This window comes from Saccostrea echinata, unplaced genomic scaffold, assembly GCF_033153115.1.
Source record: "Saccostrea echinata isolate AGI-Se365-2 ecotype Australia unplaced genomic scaffold, CSIRO_AGI_Sech_v1 ptg000014l, whole genome shotgun sequence".
Taxonomy (NCBI): Eukaryota; Metazoa; Mollusca; class Bivalvia; order Ostreida; family Ostreidae; genus Saccostrea; species Saccostrea echinata.
In genome coordinates, this window is record NW_026889763.1 from 9,233,511 (window position 1) to 9,254,067 (window position 20,557).

The 20,557-nt window shown below is 34.6% G+C and overlaps 1 protein-coding gene across 1 annotated transcript; it reads left to right on the top strand.

Moving 5' to 3' along the window:
- The first annotated feature begins 2,231 nt into the window (after window positions 1-2,231).
- Window positions 2,232-19,099, top strand: LOC133186724 (gamma-tubulin complex component 6-like). Its single transcript, XM_061321998.1, has 30 exons — window positions 2,232-2,492; window positions 2,707-2,837; window positions 3,163-3,299; window positions 3,678-3,769; window positions 4,279-4,327; window positions 4,768-4,889; window positions 5,780-5,959; window positions 6,237-6,441; window positions 6,793-7,076; window positions 7,189-7,255; window positions 7,356-7,465; window positions 7,549-7,640; window positions 8,090-8,226; window positions 8,541-8,683; window positions 8,830-8,921; window positions 9,138-9,226; window positions 10,481-10,596; window positions 10,976-11,138; window positions 11,485-11,654; window positions 12,790-13,571; window positions 13,739-13,834; window positions 14,041-14,200; window positions 14,526-14,667; window positions 15,540-15,696; window positions 16,516-16,553; window positions 17,038-17,170; window positions 17,534-17,588; window positions 17,877-18,038; window positions 18,130-18,329; window positions 18,739-19,099. The coding sequence occupies exons 1-30, from the start codon at window positions 2,293-2,295 to the stop codon at window positions 18,828-18,830; spliced, it is 4,596 nt and encodes a 1,531-aa protein (XP_061177982.1). The 5' UTR covers window positions 2,232-2,292; the 3' UTR covers window positions 18,831-19,099.
- Window positions 19,100-20,557: the final 1,458 nt, after the last annotated feature.

Sequence of the window (20,557 nt, forward strand, 5' to 3'; positions counted from 1 at the left end):
TTCTGCGGCATGAACATTTAAATCATTATTCAGATTCTGTGAAAGAGAGGGGGTTATTCTCAATATAAATTTTAATTTAATATTCATTTTGTATGATAAATATGTGTGGAAAATAAATTTAGTAAAAGCGTAGGTGTTAGCTTAGTCATTAAAAAAATTATACTGCAGCAAAGGTGAAAACTCATGATGCACACATATCATTTTGTGCATGAGGGATGTCAGTGATACATATGTAGCTTGAAAATTCATCACGCTCTCTCTCTCTCTCTCTCTCTCTCTCTCTCTCTCTCTCTCTCTGCAAAGACCCAAATTTTCCCGCTGTTTTCCTGAGGGAAATGAAACACGTGTAGATCTGAGAAATACTTGCGAGAAATGAAAAAGTATAATATATATGTTTACAACATACACACACACACAAAAAGAGCGAAGTATAGTAACCTGGTTTTCATGCCTAATAAATAAGAAGATCAGACAAAGTGCCACAAAAATAAAAATGACTCAAAAAAAAAAATCAATAAAAAAGTATTGCATTGATTATATCAGTGGTATTCATTTCATGTACAAATTTATATGTCTCGTTTAAAGTCATAATTTCGTAAGTTCTATGGTCGATACAATGGCCTTGTCAGCAAATACAATTTATCATTGAATCAAAGGCTGACTGGCGTTTTTCATACTAATTGTTAGACCATTATTTACACACTGAATTGTCGACGGATTTTTCCGTTATTTCCCGATCATGACAAGGAGCACACGGCGGGTGTGACTGGTTGGCAGGAGATGCTCACTCCTCCATGGCACCTGATCCCACCTCTGATGTTTTGGAGGTCCGTGTTTGCTCTGCTCCTATTTTGTATTGTTTAATGGACTTTTAAGCTTGAATACTGTTCGTTATCTCCATATATTTCATGTATCATATACCCAATATATTTGGTGAATTTTAAGTTGGTCAAGACTCATATTTTTTAAAAGTACATGAAGATCATGCATTTAGAAATCAATTGTACTAATTTCAGTGGAAGAATTTTAAGAGTATAATGGTCTGTTGTTAGTCAATGTGGTAACCTGAGCATGGCATTGAAATTTGAGAGTTAATAAGCCAAGAAGTTTAGAAAATTAAAGATCGAAAGGGGTGCAAATGTTCTCACGTCTCTTTTTTTCTGCACGTCCACAATCAGTTGGACGTTTCGGAATCGCATAATTCTAGAAAGCTAGGCTTTTTAAAGGCATTTTAATTAATTAATTAATTAATATTTACATAATTTTATGCCAATTTTATGTAATGTTTTGTCCATCAAAACAGAGACATAAATTGCATAATGTCATTCATGTCTCTGGTCTTAACCAGTAAGATTTGTAGAAACTGTCGATCGAGGGCGCAGACAAGGAACCAGACTAACCGCCAATGTTATCTCCCTTGCCCATTGCTTGCCAGACCTACAGTGTGACACGCAGTGCTCGGTAATTTTGTCATGAATGAAATCATGTTGAGGGCTGTTATACCTAACGTTAATGGGGTACATGTTTCTATGCATCACAATCAAGATTATTGAGAAAATCAAGAATATACAAATGATAAAAATTATAGTACTTTTTAAAAAATCAAAAACTCCTTTATATATGTAGCATTTTGGGTTAGATAAATTATCTTTCTTTCTGTTTTTGCATGATATTTTTTTCACTGATTTCTCCTTCATTCTAAAAAATCTTGAATCACCTTTGGTATGCATATATACATGTATGTATGTACAAAGACATATAACAGAGGGAGTTGTATGTATTAATTTTTTTTTTTTTTTTTTTTTTTTTTTTGCTCTGATAACTTTTTATTTCGAGATCGGTGTTCAAAAAATTAAAATCCCATATGAAAATTTCAGCGGGTTTTGGTAAACAAAATAGAAGAAATGTTATTTGGTGATCGGTAATTCGATTCCATTGAAGAAGATAATATTTTGTAAAAGGAATATATTAACCAAAATGCTAATGTAAGCAATTCAGTTTTATAAATAGAGATTCGGGGGTGGTAACCCATCTTTTTCAGATTTTGACAAGATCGAGCACATCTCGGTTATCAGAAATGAATCTTATTCTTAGCTTAATATCTGTGTACCACTCATGCAATGTTTCATTTTTTTTGTACGTTATGTGACCGTATGTTATTAAGTTTATTTCAACCATCAAAACATTTATTATTTAATTCAACTGAATTCAGGTAATAACGATCAAATGAAGAATGTAGCAATAATTTCCAAGAAACCAACCTGAACTCAGAATCAGAGAGAGCTAAGGATAATGGCTTGGAGCAGCAGTGCAGAGAGCTGTGGGGATAGCATTACTGAGTTGTTTAAGCATCTTTGTAAGCTTCACTGTGTGTCGGACAGAAAAGTGTTCCTACATCGACCAAAGACATCAACAGTCCACACCCAGAGGAAAGCCCTGAGGACTCTGTATGATGTCTTATTTGAGTATCATCTGGGAGATCTCAAACACTGGTAAGAGTATGAACTAAAGCATATGTACAGAATTTTCTTAAATGATGCTAAATCTGTATTGTTATATTTTATAAAATCCATCAAAACTTACTTTGTAATACTTGAATAAGTTACAGCATGATTAGATCTTTAGAAAACAATATTATAATGCACATAGACCACAATAAATCATTGTAATTAAGATTATTTTGATTGAACCATCTTAATATTCCAGTGACAGACTTTCCATGTTCCATTCCATGACTCCAGACTTGTGGATGTTTGAGTACATATACGATCTTCGGAGAGGGAGACAATTTGACAAAGCAGACAAACTAGAAAAACTGTTTACACATCTACAGAATGGTAGTATTGCACAACAAAGTAAAAAAAAATCTTTCAAAAAATATTTCAGAATGATGGTATGCATGAATGTAGTTGTAAAAAAAGTATGTGTAACATAAACTCAGATAGTTTTAATAACGTAAAAGAAAATGATAAGTGAATAAACATTGTAAAGTGTTTTATGTCTTCTTTGAATACTGTTAAAAACAGAGTGTTTGGTATTGTGATTTGAAAGAATTTGATGCATTGTTATGTGAATGTAATAAGGTAACTAAATTGATAAAGTATTTTAAGTTTTTATCAATATTATTCCAGTCTTGGTTGAGATTATACTATCTTCCTGCAGATGACAGTGTAGATTTGTCTGAAATGGACTCTGTTTTGACTATTCTTCTGTTGTTGGCTGATACTAGTCCAGTACAAGGCTCCCACACCATTGGGCATGAAGGTCAACACCTACCGGTTGTTGTTTACGGCAAAAAGGTTGAATTTTTAAAAACAACAAAATATATATTCTGCTTATTGCATCACTTTTGACAGAAAATTTACAATATACTTAGAGTAAGCTTTTTTATTTATAGACCATGCTGTTTAACTCATATTATCTATATTGTTGGCAAAATACATATAAAACAGAAATCTAAACACATGTAAATAATAAACCTAGGCTAATTTACTTACATCCTGTGAAGTGTATCCTATCTCTGACAATGTAGGACATATAGACTAGGCAGCAGTATGAACTTCGCTGATTTATCTCTAGTTTGCACTTGAATTTATCCTTTATTTTACAGTGTTGTATTCAGATTCTAATATGAAATGTTTTATTGATGTATAAGTGTATATTTTTGGAATTTTTAGGATGATAATCATCTCCTTCCTGAGGGTCCAGCACTCTACCGTGACTCGGCTGTGTACAAACCAGACAGTGCACACTACATGCATTATCCCAGGTAAGAAAGACTCCAGAAAACTGACAGTACTGTAGGACATGTACTTGAGACTACACTTTGCTGAGCCAGCATAACTTTTTTTTCCATAAGCATTTTATTGTTTTTTTTTAAACTTACATGTATGTTGCAGTTCTGTGTTTCAGCATTGTTTCATAGACAATCATTAAAACCTTTGTTCTTATTATACCCCCTGCTTGAAAAGTGGAGGGTATATAGTGTTGGGTGTCTGTCTGTATGTCCATCCATCCGTTACATTTAGGGGTAGCCATCCTTTATCCACAAATCCTCCTACACCACTTAATGTAATTTAATATAACTTTCATGAAATCTTTATTACATAGTGCTATTAAGACTTTCTACTTTATGCTCTGATCAGAAAGACAGTTGAGATTTCCCCAACATGCCCAAACAAAACATGGACTTTGTCATTATACTCATATGGGTGTGGGGGTATCATTTTGTGAGGTCAGTGTTCACAATATCTCTAGTTGTTACTTTCTTTGCCTCAGGAGTTTGTTTGAAGGAGAGCCATTAACAGACCTAGGATATCTTTCAATGGTGAGTTGTTTAAGTCTTGGTTTTGCATACAAGATTTGCCTCCCATTCTATAATAATATCAACATCTTGGTGATAACTTGACAGTTGATTCATTAATTATACATTTCTGAATATAAACAATAGCACTTAAGATTCAGAGTAAAAATTTATTTGCTTAATATTTTTTCATAAATTTTTGACTGCCATGTACTTTCTTTTAGAGATTAAGAATTTCGAGGAAGATTGATATAAATGTTTAAGGTCAGGATGTGCTAAATCTGGTGAATTAGAGATTGTGATTTGGAAGAATTTGAAGTTTTAGCCCATTTAAGGGGTCCTGTTTAGTGAATTGTGAAAATAATGTTTATTCTTTTAAGTAAAAGTAGGAATAAAGGAAGGGTATATATACTGTTTCATCTCATGTAATTATAACCAATAAAACAAAACCTTACATAATACAGGAGAGCTCCTTGTCAGATGACCTTGACCTTTCATCAAAAGGTTCACTGTTTGGAGGTTTAGTCCAGCCTAAACAGATAGCCCTAAATGACAGACTGGAATTACCAGACTTTCCAGAAAGTGGGTAAGTAATTGAAACAGAAAAAAGATTTTCAAAGCTTCATAGCCACTTATTGTGTTTAATCCTTACTAGCTAAGTGTTTCTGATCCACTCTACTCACCATGGATCCTTGGACTGTCATTCTGTCAAAGCATGAACTATTTTTCTAGAGGTTTATTTTGACTCTATTCATATTGTTCAACCAATTTGCATGTGAATTATGATTTCCTTTTCGGGTTGTTTCTTCATGTTTATATGTACCAAAGAATGAAAAGCTTACAAAAATAACTGTCCATAAGGTGACAGCAGGGCTACATGTACATGTATATGGATATAATGTTTATATAATGTTATATAATGATATCTGATGTCTATGTTGCAGAAACATAGAATTGAACCCTGTCAGTCGGTCATAGTTAGATTGCTGCTTATTGATTACATGTATTCTTCACACATAAAATTGTCAGTGATGCAGCACATGTGTTAGGGCTGTGTATTGTGAGGGGGAAATGTATCATGATGTATCAAAATATATAAAAAAAAATATGGTTTAAATTATGTAGGGCTTAGGATAGAAAGCACATCACTTGTTGGATAAAATCATATCCAATCATAAAGCAGATGAACCCATTTCTACTTAATCATAAACTTCGTGAAGAAATCAGAATTTTAAATGTTGAAATTTAGTCTAAGAATCTTTAATATCATTCTCCTTTCGTGGATACTCAAATGTAGCTATCTGAAATGCTGAAAATTCAACAGCTTCCAGGGACAATAGTGGATCTGAAACACTTGGCTAGTGAAGACAACAATATGTAATTTCACTCAAATTAATTAACTGGCTATAGAAATCATTTATGAATAATGGATTGATTTAATATACAAAATTTTAACATATCTTAATGGCATTGTAGGGTATTTGAGATCCACATCCCTCAGAAAAGGGAGAAGCAGGTGCCCCCTGAAACACTGGATATCTCTGTGATGTCCAGTGGGTTTATATCTGATGTCCAGCTCAGGCCAAGCACGACCCACTGGGACGACTGCCAGAACATGACCCAGAGTCAGTTCTTCACATGGGACAAGCGAGGACGGTCAGTAATGTTATCATTCTGTCCTAATTATTCAGTGGTTTCTAACATTTCTATGTACTGTATTCTCATTGAAATTAAGTTGATGCAAGAAATTCGAAGTCAAATTCTGATACTGAATTTGCCAATGATTAGAAATTAATATGCCACTATATTTTTTCAAACTTGAGTGAAACAGTTTTTACTAAGAAAGTAAATATTTGCTTGTCTATTTTTTATGATTTGAAATTATTCTTAATTTGATATAAGGATTTAAGATTGATATTGATGTATGTTTCAGACGAGGCCCAACTGAGAAGCCTTACATGACAGAACTTGGACAGAGGGGGGTTCAGGAGTGGAGTAATATCAAGAGGAGGGAACTCTGTCTTTTCTCTCCTGACCTTCAGCCCCCACCGGTCAGGAAGTTCACCCCCAAACAGGTCACACAGGACCTCCTTCACCTAATGATCGGCATCCCGTCACACCTGTTTGTCATCAACAAGGTCGGCATCTTATATACATGTAGACAGAATAGGATTTACTGTAGCAAAGGTTAAGTTAATATACTAAATAGATCTACCTCAGTGTAAGAAGTTGTGGAATTTAAGAAATAACTACATGTATCTGTACATGAATTAACAATCTCCACCCCCCTCCCCACCACCACCACCACTACCACCAAAAAAATATGGTAAATTGCTTTGCTATCTGTGCCTGATAATATGTAGCAGTGAAGTTCAGGCATTGAATGAAAAGTCCATAATCTTCATAATAAGGAACTATTTTAACTATTTTTATCCCTTTACCTTTTCATTCTGTATTCCAGACTGTGTACTTAGTTTTCTGATTTTTAGGAGTTGCAGACTTTTTACCTAGGAGAAGGATGCGAGTTAAATGGTCTGACTCCAGAGGCCTTTCAAAGTTTTGTTGGTGACTTCATTGATTGTGGAACACGATATTGCCGTCTGCGAGCTTTTTGTGCTTCCAGCACGATTTACAATGGAGGATTAATTTTCCAGGCATTTCTTGTTGCCCTGAATCGTGTACTTCATCACTATGCTGCTGTTGTTTTGTCCATTCAAAGTCTAAACATACTGCAACTCAAGTTCCTCTGTCACAAGCTCTTCACTCAGATGAAGTATGGAATTTGTTTTCAGTAAAAGTGCAGAATGTTTATTATTTCAAAAAACTTTTGTTACATAATGACTGATTTAAATTGTAAGTGGCCATATTTTTTTTTTTATTTATAGATATTTATCAACAATGTGTCACTGTGAACAACCTGTGAGAATGCAACAACTAGAGGCATTTCCAAAGGTAAAAATTAAAGATCAAACTATTTAGATTTCATGATATAAAGTGTACGAACTGTTATGTTTTCCCCGGTCACATTCAATGATTTGATTATTCCTGTTAGGGAGTGGAGCTTTTGAGTTATCTGTACCAGGAAACAACAGACTCGATAAACACAGACAACTATCCCATGATGCTCTCCATACTACAGACTTCCTGTGGCCCCTATAACCTGTAAGATATTTTGGTATTTAATTTGCAAAGATAATGTATAAGTGTATACTCTAGACCTGTCACCGTTGTTTACTATTCTCTAGGTTTGTGAAGGAGTGGGTTTATCATGGCGTTCTGTGTGACACTTACGGAGAGTTCATGATTACTGTCAATGATGACTACCTCAGATTTAGGGGTGAGAGGATTTTTTTAACATCTAGAAACAAATGTTAAATTTCATCAGATATTCTCAGAATTGCAATGACAAAAGCTGAATTATTTTTCAACTGAAATAAAACATCTGACTAGACTCCAAATCTTGATAAATCTTTTTAGGTAAATATTTGGATTGCAACTGAAATGATAATTGATAGATACATGTAGATTTCACTTGGATAAACCTCTGTGTACATGTATCTGAATCTGAATAGGGTGGTTTAACTGTTGATTCATGAAGACGGTGATTTAGTTTTCTTAACAAGAGATTTTAACAATTAACATTCCTGAATGGATATCTGAAGAAATTTACAAGCTGTTAATATCTTCATTTTTATATAGATTAAAACTTTGTAACATGAGAAGAATTCTTTAGTGAGAACCTAAGGTTTTAGTTCTACTGGTACAATATTCTTGTTTTGGTTTCAGACAAGCATTACTGGAGCCACAGCTACACAATGATGGATCATGATGTCGAGTTTGTTCCTGGATTCCTTCATAACTTAGCTAGTGATATTTTTATTTGTGGGAAATCCCTCAACCTACTAAGGACGTGTTCTCCACATGTATGTACACTCAGCTTTACAGAGTTATCTTTCTTGTCTCTAAATATTCTGAGTTGATGACAGAGTTGTCTTTCTTGCCTACAAAATAAAAATGTGTGTATAATGATATAAAATTAAATTGGTACAATTATTAAAAGAAATGTTCCCAGGTTTAATGACCAGTACCTCAAGTAATTGATCAGAGAATCTGGTCAAAATTTGAAAATGTTAAATTCATTGCAGAGTTCTGTTTCATATATATTTGTTCCTAAACTTCTTAAAATGATTGTTACTAAATCTATAGCATGAGTCAGACTGTATTTTTATTTTTGTAGCATTTTCTTTGTGAAGTGAAGGAGCTAGACATTCCGAGAATCTCGCTTACCTTCTCAGACAGTGAACTCCATAATACAATGACACAGTGCCAAATGTACATCAGCAAAATGAAGCAGATTGCCAGACAACAAACCATGTCAAGGTCAGAAATAAAAATAGTCAAAAAGCTAAACCATGTCAAGGTCACTAATAAAAATAGTATTACAGCCAATCATGTTAAAGTCATTAAATTAAAAAAAACATTTTACAAAACAAAGAGGTTCTTACTCAATTTATATGTAATTGCAGACAAGCTGCTGAGGACCAGGCCATGGAGAGGAAGAGGGATCTGATGAGGCGAGCCAAGGCAGCGGCCACAAAGGAAGTGGAGAGAATACAAGGTGACAATCAGCATAAAAAAAACCCATCTCAATGCTTATGTTAAGGCTGTTATCAGAAATACATGTAAACTGAACTAATCGGCAGAGATTTGTAAACTCTTGTTCAGTTTCATTGCATTCCATTTGAAAGTATTGCTGTAAGTGTCAGCTTTAAAATCATATCAAACCCTAATACCTATTGCAGACAAGGTTGTACATTTACCATATATGTTACAGAGGCAATCTTAAAAAAGAGGACTCTAGCCGATGCCAAGAAGAGAGAACAGTTTGCCATACTGAAGAAACAGATGGAAGAAGATCTCCAGGTAAATATTACATGTGATTAGATATGTTTTAGTCATTATCAAGAGAAAAATATTAGAGGGTAACAGGAAGGGAGAAAATATGATGAATTAGACCAGGATTACCTGGGCCCCATCTGGCCACCGGCAGTAGAACATGTTGACAGCAATATTCCTTCCTCTTAAAATGTTTTTGCCCCAGAATATAATTAATCCAAGCTCTCCCTGTCATTTCCAGGGAATGACAGGGTATCAAATGTAATGTCCCAATAAACCGGTAAACTTCGAAAAATCAAAAAAAAAAAAATGCATCAGTGAATTAGAATAAGTTTCACAATGCTTCCTATTGTTTTCAGCTGGTGGACAGACAGCTTTGTTGATAGAGCACCTGTTCAGAGTTCATAGGTGCCCGAGTTCAAATCCTGGTTTAGTCTGACATGTTTTCTCCCTTTCATAATTTTGTGAACAAATCTCTTGATGTGAACCTACATGTATGTTTAGTATTGAAACTTATTCTGGATAAAGCACAGGGATACATGTATGCCCAATAGCCATAAAAATTGACATTCCATGACTTAATAATTCCACAGCATGCCACATCTGATAATGGGTAAAAGATAATAAGATTAATATGGTTATTTTTTGGTCACTTGAGTCACTCAGGTGACATTGCTATCTGTTTTCATCTGTCTTTGTGCAACATGTGTCATCCATCATGTGTTTACATTTGAAAATTTTCAGCATCTTCTCTGCAGCTGCTGAACTAAATAAACCAATTTTGGAATTTAGCATCTGTGGGTGAAGGGAAACAAAATTTTAGAATTTCTTGGTCCCTGCCCTCCATAGGGCCCAAGAGATGGGGCTAAACCATCAAAATTAATGCAATATTTGAAAATCTTCTTCTTTACTCCTGGGTGTCAAGTGTAAAACTGTTGGCATGATTTTAATTAGCATTGAGCTCTCTACCAGAATTATAAAATTAATGGCCCAAGGGTCAGGGGTTCTTGAGTTAAGGTGGGGCTCTATAGACCATACAATGAAAATACATAATTCTTTAAAAATTCTTCTTCTCAACCCCCTTATAATTAGCAGACAAACTAAATGCTTAGATATGATGAGCAAGGGTGCCTCTTCCAAAATTCCGAAATTCATGGCCCCGAGGTCAGAGGCTCTATTGAATGCTTTATTCCTTTTCAATGTATTATAGTTAAAGTATATAATTTATGGGAATTAATAATATTCATTGGAGTTACATGTACATGTACTTTAATCTTGCAGAGGAGATCAGATTCTGTTTCAATGGAGAAGAAAGCAGACAAAGAGAGAATGGAGCTGTTACTGATTCAAGAAAGAGAGATGACAGAAAAAGAAAAAGAGTTAGAAGCTGAAGCAAGGTAAGAAATTCTAAAAGAATCAGAAAACCAGAGAAAGGGAAGGAATGAAAACTTAGGTTTGAACATATCTTTTTGTGTAAATTCAAAAGGATTGGGTAAAAATTTATTTTACCTCGGAGTTCCTCTCCAGGAAGCCAAGTTTAAAGTCTCCATAATAACAAACCTGGACAGAAGAAAAATGCTGTCTAACAAAAATTTACATAAAACAGATTTTACCTTCCTGAGAAAGAGTGAAAAGGGTGTTCTGAGATTGTTTATTGTAAAACACTTATTCTTTTTCATGGCTGTGTAACTCTCAATAAAAATATATTAAACATTATATCAGCAAAAATGTCATATCAAATAATTTTGAACTGAAATGATTTTTCTTGTTTATAAGGGCTGAGATTATAGATTACTATGCCAAACTGACCAAGGAAGCAACAGAACGAGAGGAGAAAGCAATGTGGAAGATAAGACGATCAGTCTTAAATGAGGCCAGGCGTAACTTCCTGTCAGAGGACGAGAAAGCATGGAGGGAAGAAATGGACGCCAATCCAGAGGTGAAGCATCCTTAACACTAAAAAAAAATCAAAATCTGAGCACTGACTATGAAACCATGCCTAAATAAAATCATGAGTGGATCGATTTTTGAGACATGACACAGTATAACACACTTATAGCAAAGTGCCAGAGATGACCAATTTTGATTTATTATAAGCATAATTTATTAAATCTGTTAAGTTCCTGAAGTGTTTTCAAACCATAGGGAATAAAAATCACTTCACCATAAACACGATCTCATTATAAGCATGTTCACTGTAACGATGTCTTACCATAGTCTTTTTCAATAGAAAGTATTTAGAAAATTCAGTTGAGGATATCCTTAGAGTATGTTTGCTTTAACAGGGCAGGAAGATTGACAGAGCTTTGTGGGAGGTCAAGAGGTCAGAAGAGGCTGACCTTGATTTACCGTCATGGGCACGAAGAGTGATAGCCAAACCAGCCCCATTAATACCAGCCATAGAGGAACCAGAGGCGGTTGAACTCCCTGCATGGGCCGCTAGAAGACTCTCAAGGTTAGGTCAAGTTCACATTTTTTTATATAAAACGTGAACATTGCTCTTATGTAGTAAAAGTATACGATTATTACAAAAGAAATTGTGCAGAAGTTTGAGCATATAGAAATGCACATGTACATCTTTTTAATATTCTTAAACAGTTTGTATACATGCTTTTATAAGAAGACACATACACTAGACAAAATTGCTAACGCACCAGTTTTAATTCTTTTTTGTGAATTGAACATTTGCCTAATCGGTACTAGAATAATTAATACACCATCTTTTCCAATACAGTGCAATTGAAAAATGTCTTGGTGTCATGACAAAACCCTAAAATGACCTTCTTGCCCGAAAACCAATTTCCCGACATGCATTGCGCATCCTTTTTGCTCAGATATGAAGTTGGTGATTACCGATGATCGTCCTTGAGGTTACACCAGAAGCAGTCTCTCAGTTAAAAAATCAAATAATTTGCAGCGATTGACTATCATATCGCCTGCTAGTCATCCAGTGCCTTGGTATCCATACCCAGTCCACCTAACTTCCAGTTGCCCCAAATTTGTGGAACAATCGTGAAATTGTGGTGTGGTGTTTACTTAATGGCTTGGCTATCTTTTGTAAACATTTTTATGTTTGTTAATCTATTTGCAACAATTTTTCACTAGAAGAATAAATAATTTTTTTATTGTTTTAATTTTTCATAAATTCTTCCAAAGGAACCCCCTGCAGATACCATATTGACTGTTTTAGCACGCTCTTCTAGGATCAAATGCCGCTTGCAGTGTAATTTTTTTTCTGATTTTTTAATTAGTACAAACATAAAGAACACAAACACAAAGAAAAAAATAGAAAATTATTCCTCAAAAAAAGTATGGATACGATTTTTATTTTTTCTATGATATGGTCACGCTTCAGTTAACATTGCAGTTATGTATCAGTTAAGACATTTAAATGTCCCATTTTTTGCTAACGTAACATAATTATTTATCAAATACATCATTAACAAGTTTTGAAAAGTAAAATATTAATTTCATTTGGTGGTGCGTTAGCAATTTTGTTTAGTGTATATACATATACATACTGTATTTAAAAACAAGTGAGTGAGTATATAATGATTAGTAAAGGTTAAAGGTACACTGCTTTGTTACAGTCTAGAGAAGGAAAGTAGTCGTCTATCAGAACATCAGCCTGAAGTGTCCCGGGGGAGAAGAGTGAATGTGGAGAGTGAAGAAGAGACTGCCAAACCTGCCATCCATGTCTTCCATGAGCATCATCCATCTAAAGAAACTACTGACATTACAACAGCCAAATCACAAATTCACATAGTGTCTGATCGCCACTGCTCTAAAGAGTCAGAACCTGTAGAGAATACCAAGATTGGCGTAAAACTTTCCAGTCATATGAGTGCAACTACTGAAACTGAATCTAAGGAATACAAACCCCATCTAAAGTCACATGGTGATATGAATGCCACAAAGGAGTCCACAGAAACTAAAGAGGTCAGTTTCCCTAAGCGGAAAGGTCAAGAGGGGTCAGGCGTATCAGCTGAGACACAGGAGAAAGAGTGGAAAGTGAAGCCGGCTAGTCTTTATGGACACGTCAGCCAGCTGTCAAAACAGGAAGTCCAGATCAATGTCCCGAGGCTCAAACGCCCAGAAGAAATCTACGCATCTCTGGAATCAGACTACAAGGACTATGGAATCAAACCCAGAATTAGAATGAGCAAAAAAATGTCTGCTACAAAGGAATCAGAGGCCACTGATGGCCCAAGGTCAGGGATCAAGTTCTCCAGTGTGATGTCATCCACAAAAGAGTCAGAGTGGATAGATGTGGATAAGGCCAGGTTGGAGAAATTCAAACGACAGAATATCCATGGTCACTCATCGGATTCAACAGTCCAGGCCCTGCTGTATGGACCAAAGAGAGATAAAGGTAGGGAAACATAAAAAAATTCTAACATTTATTTTGAAATGTCTTTGTTGAAAGTTAATAATCCTGCAATCCTAGGTATAAATTTTCAGTGTTATTGTTTTAAAGGCTAATTTGGAGGAGGAAACTATTATTTATGCCTGTATGTAAATTTTGCTGATTTTGAACAGCTGCAGTAGATGAACTGCCTGCTTTCCCCCCAATAGAGTGGACCTCCTCCATCCAGTATGCTCCTGTGCCTTACCAAGATAACTTTGATATATGCTGTAAGAAACAATTATATAAAATTCCATTTACATGTATTTATAAACTGAATTCTTGCATGAAACATTAATGAAGCCTTTAGCAGTCCTATTTCTATACTATAGGGACTGACTTTTAATCATTTTTGTTATAAATTCTAATACTTTCAAAGTTTTTTTGAAAACAATAGACTTGATATTCCATATAACAATACCTTATTTAATGGCAGGTCAGCCTCCTGTTGTTGATTTGCTAATGATGTCATCAGGCATGGTTTACGGAGGTCACGGGGATTATGGGATATCTCAGATGACAGATGTCGGTGTGTATGATTATCTGCCCCTGTCAGAAATCATGGAGAGATCAGTGGTGGCGCCACTTGCTTCACAGTAAGTTATGTAAAATAAATTTCACTCAGTAATACAGAATGCAAGGTAGAAAAGTAATTTTGATTTTGGAAAACTTAACGGTTTGTGAAACTCTATAAATATAGAAGTTACCATACAATGATTTGAAATCTTATTCACTAGTTTGACTAGTAATCTTTTGAGTGTTTGAGATTATCATACATTTATACTCTATTTAGATTACAGGATATCCTTGGTATATGGAGTATTTGTATTTCAGGGTATCATTATTGAATTGCATGTATTTAGCCATGTTTTGTATTACAGGGTATGATTGGTTAATGATTTGACCATGTTTATATTACAGGATATCATTGGTAAATGAGAGTCTATTGGACTACTTTTTTGTGGAGTTACATCTTATGGACCACTTGAAAGCTCTCAGGCGCTACCTCCTAATGGAAAATGGAGACTTTGCACAGATGTTGAGTGATATGTTGTTTGAAAAGGTTGAAACTGTTGCAGTTGTCAAAAATCATTTAGATTTATTTTTTTCCTAATTTTTTCTTGTAAATACACAGATATCTTGTAACTATTAGCAATTAAGGACCCTCTATACACTAAAGGAAAAGACTTTTTGGACATCGAGAAAATTTTAGTGTGTAAAGGTGTAAAAATTGAGCTTATATATTACATTTTCAATATAGGGTACCTTGCATTTACCTCCAGGAAAAATGTTCAAAGACAATGAAGTACTGATGAACAGAAATCACTGTTGTTTACTTAAATTGGCAAAATACCTGCAAATGAAGTGTTCAATCCACTTATCTTGACCTATTAAAATGTTATGAATGCTTGATTTGATCCCAAATTGAATAAAAAGACTGTACATTTCAATTTGTTTTATTGTAGATCAAAGGGCAGATTACTCTATCTGCATAAAAATACCACAAAATCAGAACTATTTAGTGTGCAGTGTATAGAGGGCTCTTAATATGAAATCGTTTTTCACCATAAGTCAGATAATACCTAATATACATGTACATGTACAGTAAAACATGCTTATAGTGAACACGCTTATAATGAACTGACATTTATAGTGAAGTGATTTTCATTCCCTTTGACTTTAAGATATATTGAACACTTAACGGATATAACGAATTACGCTTATAACGAAGCAAATTTTTCTGTACTTGGCACTTCGTTATAAGCGTGTTTTATTGTACATATATAATTGTACATGTATATAGACATATTTTGTGATATTCTTTTGTGAAATTTTACAACTTCCAAACTGAGCTTGTACTATTATAGATATAATTTCATAATTACATAAAGTAATGACAACCTTGGGGAGTAATTAATGATATTTTTGTGATAGATTTCTTCCCCTGTAAGTGCACGGGAGATGTTGACCCCTCTGTTTCTTAACAGTGCCTTATCCAAGGCTCTCAAGTCCACAACACAAACAGATGATAAACTGGCAGAAAATCTCAGCTTTGCCTTCAAGTATCCTCCAGGACATATCCCAGCTAAAGGTCTGTGTAGTCATTCTCATTCTCATCAGATTGTGATAGGTCTGTTACAGTGCGTAGAAATAGTAAAGGTGTAGCTCTTGTATATGGGGAACAGTTGAAGCATGTACTTGGTTATAACACCAGTTGATAATTCTTACCATATCACAGTATTTATTTATACATTTAGCTAGCATCATATTTCTTTGTACATACAATAAATGTAAGCACGATAAAAGTTTATACCACCATAATGTTGTTCAATACACTTTTTTTCACTGATTATAAGTAATTATTTTTTGCTCCTGTGATGGAAAATTTGGGGGCATATATAGTTTTTGATCAATTCCTCCACCAGTGACCTGACTGTTTAATCTTTGTGTCCCCAAAACCTTAAACTTGTCCATAATGTTTGAATGGCTGGTGCAAGGACTTTCATATTTAACATGTGTATTCCTTTTGACAAGACCTTTCTTTGGGTACCAACATACTTGACCTGTGAGTTTGACCTACTTTTGCAAAATTTTACCAAACTTTAACCTTGGCCATAACTTTTGAATGATTGGTGCTAGCCTAGGGCTTTTATATTTCACATGTATATTCCATGTGACCAGACCTTTCTTTTGATACCAACATTTTTTACCTTAATCTTGGAGTTTGACTTACTTTTGAAAACATTTAACCTTGACTATAACTTTTGAATGGTTGGTGCTAGTTCTTTCAAATATAAAATGCTTATTCTTTGTGACAAGACCTTTCTTGGGTATCAACATTTTTGACCTCCCAACCTTGACCTTTGAGTTTGACCTGCATTTGTAAAAACTTTGTTTTCATTTATCGTAGGGAGATCTGTTTTAGACTGTATGGAACTTCGTTATATTGTAAGTATGATCAATACTTTACTTGTACATTCATTAAAACTAGTGTTGAGATAGTCTTCATGGTAGATAGCAGTCATCTATGGACATGATATATACAGCTCTCAATAATTGGTGTCTGAAATATATTTAAAAACTCTTCTGTTTTGTCTTATCTCATGCTTTGCATGCTGTCCAGTCTTATGAAGTTTCATAATAAGATAATAATGTAAATGTAATATATGTGTATTTCATTCAGAGAAATCGAAAATGATTCAGGGACTCGAAATTATTTCTTAAACAATAATTACAACCTCAGCAAACACTAATATATAGAGAGAGGGAGAGCTGATCAGCACTTAATGAAACTGAGGTCTTGAATGCAAAACATACTGGGAAAATAGTAGTCTGTACAAAAAAAAAGGGGGGGGGGTGTTAGATGTGTTGCAACACTGAAAATATATACAGTATAAACATGATAAAGAGTGTATAACGAATTCATTTGCAGGTTTCTTGGCCAATAAATATTGTAATCACTGAGGAGTCTGTCAACAAGTACAATCAGATCTTCTCCTTTATGCTGCTACAGAAACAAACTGTTTGGGTGCTCAAAGATGTCTGGCATCGACTCAAACGAGCAGGTCAGTATCAAACAAGCAGGTCAGTATCAAATGAGCAGGTCAGTATCAAATGAGCAGGAGAGTAGGTTTGAGACTCATCTAAAATGAGTAGGTCAGAAAAAGATCTCTTGTATTGACTCATACAAGCTGGTCAGTAAAGATTTATGGCATCATCCTAAATGAACGCATCAGTAATGACGCCTTACATCTATTTGGTTGTGCAAGTTGTGAGGCAGATATCTGGTTCTGACTTGGACAAGCAGATTAGTTAGGATAAAACCTGATAAAGTAGAGGAGTGTAGAATGAACAAACAGTCTTGAAATCCATTGTTTTCCTTTACTGATATGAACATGTAATTGTACATGATGTTTTTGATATTACAGCTCTTCTTCACAAAGCTGGCAATGCCTCTCAGTTCCGATGTCTACAGCTTTACAGGTATTAATAATACACTAGCTCCACTTTGGTAAATGGTTGCATTGTAAATAAATCTGGTCCTGACATTATACAGTAGCAATCAGCATATTAAATTAACTATAAAATATAAATCCCTGAATATAAATGTGTGTACATATCCTATGATTTTGTTGTTAAATTTTCAAAAACTGATATTCATGTGTGATATGGCATGATTTTTAATCAGTACTGTGTAAATAATGACTGTTGTAATTGAAGGTGTATCAACATTAAAATCTTTTGAATTCAATCTTTTCCATGCTCCTATAGACAAGAGATGCAGCATTTTGTGAGAGTAATGCAGGGATACATTTCACATCAAGTTATTTTTGTTACCTGGAACGAGTTTAAATCCTCCCTGAAGTCGGACGTACAAAACCTGGACGACTTGATCCGAGTCCATGACGACTACCTCAACCGTGCCATATTCAGGTTTGGTCATGTCTCACAATCTTGCAGTCAAAATGCATGTTTTAAGTCAGTTTAGTAAATATGATAATAAGTTCCACATTTTCTGTTACAGGTGTTTATTGAACACGAAAGCAGCTAAAATAATGAAGATAATGCGTGATATGTTTAACCTAATCCTTCAGTTCCGTACACTGTTAGTGGCCGCAGACTGGAGGAGGGATAAAACCACTGGGGAGGTATCACATGACAACTTCAACCACATGTACAAGTGCTTCCAAAATTTCAGGCAGTATTCTGTTTTTCTCTTCAAAGGTCAGTTTTTAGTTCTTTTAAAATCTAATCCATGTGTACATTCGTCTTAACTTCATTTAGCTGTAAAGCTCATCATGTATCTTACTTAGCTGTGAAGCTCTAATCATGTATCTAACCTAGCTGTAAAGCTTTCAATTATTCCATAGCTGCAACGTTTGTGAACTCAGCATGAAACAATCAATCATTATTCTGTATATTAACTGTATTTTAGCTCAATTTTAAGGTTATAATCAAATCCAGTTACAAGTTGATATGTCAAACATGTAGATCAAGTGCACCAAGGTTATCAGATGTTGAAATCGTGTTCTGGCTATAACTTTCCAACCCTGTATTAGAATGAATTAAAATCCTAAATATGGTACTGTCCATGGTGTATCATCATCTTGACCAATGCTGTTTTATTTTGTAGTGATCAGTAAACTAGTGAAGCGTGGCTACCAGTCACATCTCCAGGACTTCCTGCTGCGACTCAACTTCAACGATTATTACAGAGACACATAGGAATGGACCCTCCATACGAAGGAACTAATTATTATGTAGGAATGAACCCTCCACACAAAGAAACTAATTATTACAGAGAAAAGTAAGAATGGACCCTCCACACAAAAAAACTAATTATTATGGAGACACATAGGAATGGACCCTCCACACAAAGTAACTACAGATACTCATTAATGATCTAAACAGGCCTCATTTCTGTGATACACATGTAAATAGTCTGTAAATTTTTAGATATTCCCTACATTATTTATGTAAAATGTACATGTAAATAGCAATAAAATTTCTATTCATTTAAAGATTTTTCTTGTACATGTACACTAGACAAAATTGCTAACACACCACTTATTATTCTCATTTGTGAATTGATCATTTTCCTAATTGGTACTAGTATACAAAATTAGCTCATCTTTTCCAAAACAGTTGGATTGACAAATGTCTTGGTGTCAGGTCAAGACCCTTAAAGGACCCTCTTGTCCGAAAACCAATTTCCCGACGTGCACTGTGCACCGTTTTTGCCAAGATATGAAGTTGGTGATTACTGATGGTGGTCAGTGATGCTGCGACGGGAGCAGTCTCCCACTTAAAAATCAAATAATATACCCTGATTGACAATCATATTGCTTAGTAGTCATCCAGTCCTTGGTGTCCCTACCAAATCCACCCAACTTCCGGTTGCCCCAGTTTTGTAGAACTATCTTGAAATTATTGTGTGGTGCTCACTTAATGATGTCGATATCTTTTGTCAACATTTTTATGATCGTTAATTCATTTTCAACAATTTTTCACCAGAGAAATTCATAATCATTTAATTCTTTTAATTTTTCACAAATTTCTTCAAAGGAACCCCCTGCAGACACCATACTGGCTGCCTTAGCAAGCTCTTTTAGAGTCAAACGCCACATACGGCGTAACTTTTTTTCTGAGTTTTTAATTAGTACAAACATAAAGGACACAACCACAAAGAAAAAATTAGAAAAATTTATTCCACCAAAAAAGTCTGGATATGATTTTAATTTTTTCTATGAAGTGGTTACGCTTCAGTAAACGTTGTTATTTTTCAGTTAAAGCATTTAAATGTCCCATTTTTATGCCTCGCCATGAATATGGCCGGGCCAAATAGTGTTTGTCATGTCCGTCTTCCGTCCTTCTGTCACACTTTGCATTTAGCTCTGTTCGAAGCTCAGTTTCAAAGAAACTATCCAAGATATTTTTATCAAACATCATATGCTGATAGATATTGATGAGAGCTATGCAACTGCATCATTTTTTGACCTTGACCTTTCCTTTGACCTTGACCTCACTTTTCTTAAATTAGTGTTTAGCTCAGTTGTAAAGATACCATTCAAGATAGTGTAGTCAAACTTCATATGTTGAAACATACTGATGTGAGCTATTCAACTGCATCAACATTTTTTTTACCTTGACCTTTCTTTTGACCTTCACCTCACTTTTCTTAAATTAGTGTTTAGCTCAGTTTTAATGAAACCATTCAAGATATTTTTAACAAACTTCATATGCTGATACATACTGATGAGAGCTATTCAACTGCATCAATATTTTTTACCTTGACCTTTACTTTGACCTTGACCTCACTTTTCTTAAATAAGTTTTTAGCTCAGTTATAAAGATACCATTCAAGATAGTGTTATCAAACTTCATATGCTGATACATACTGATGAGAGCTATTCAACTGCATCAACATTTTTTGACCTTGACCTTTTTTTTGA

Bases quoted from the DNA above. Each gene is read 5' to 3' on its own strand.
- LOC133186724 (XM_061321998.1), top strand. From the start codon at position 2,293: ATGGCTTGGAGCAGCAGTGCAGAGAGCTGTGGGGATAGCATTACTGAG. The intron at 3,770-4,278 runs GTAAGAAAGACT...TCTTTGCCTCAG, and splicing joins CACTACATGCATTATCCCAG to GAGTTTGTTTGAAGGAGAGC. The intron at 5,960-6,236 runs GTCAGTAATGTT...TGTATGTTTCAG, and splicing joins ACATGGGACAAGCGAGGACG to ACGAGGCCCAACTGAGAAGC.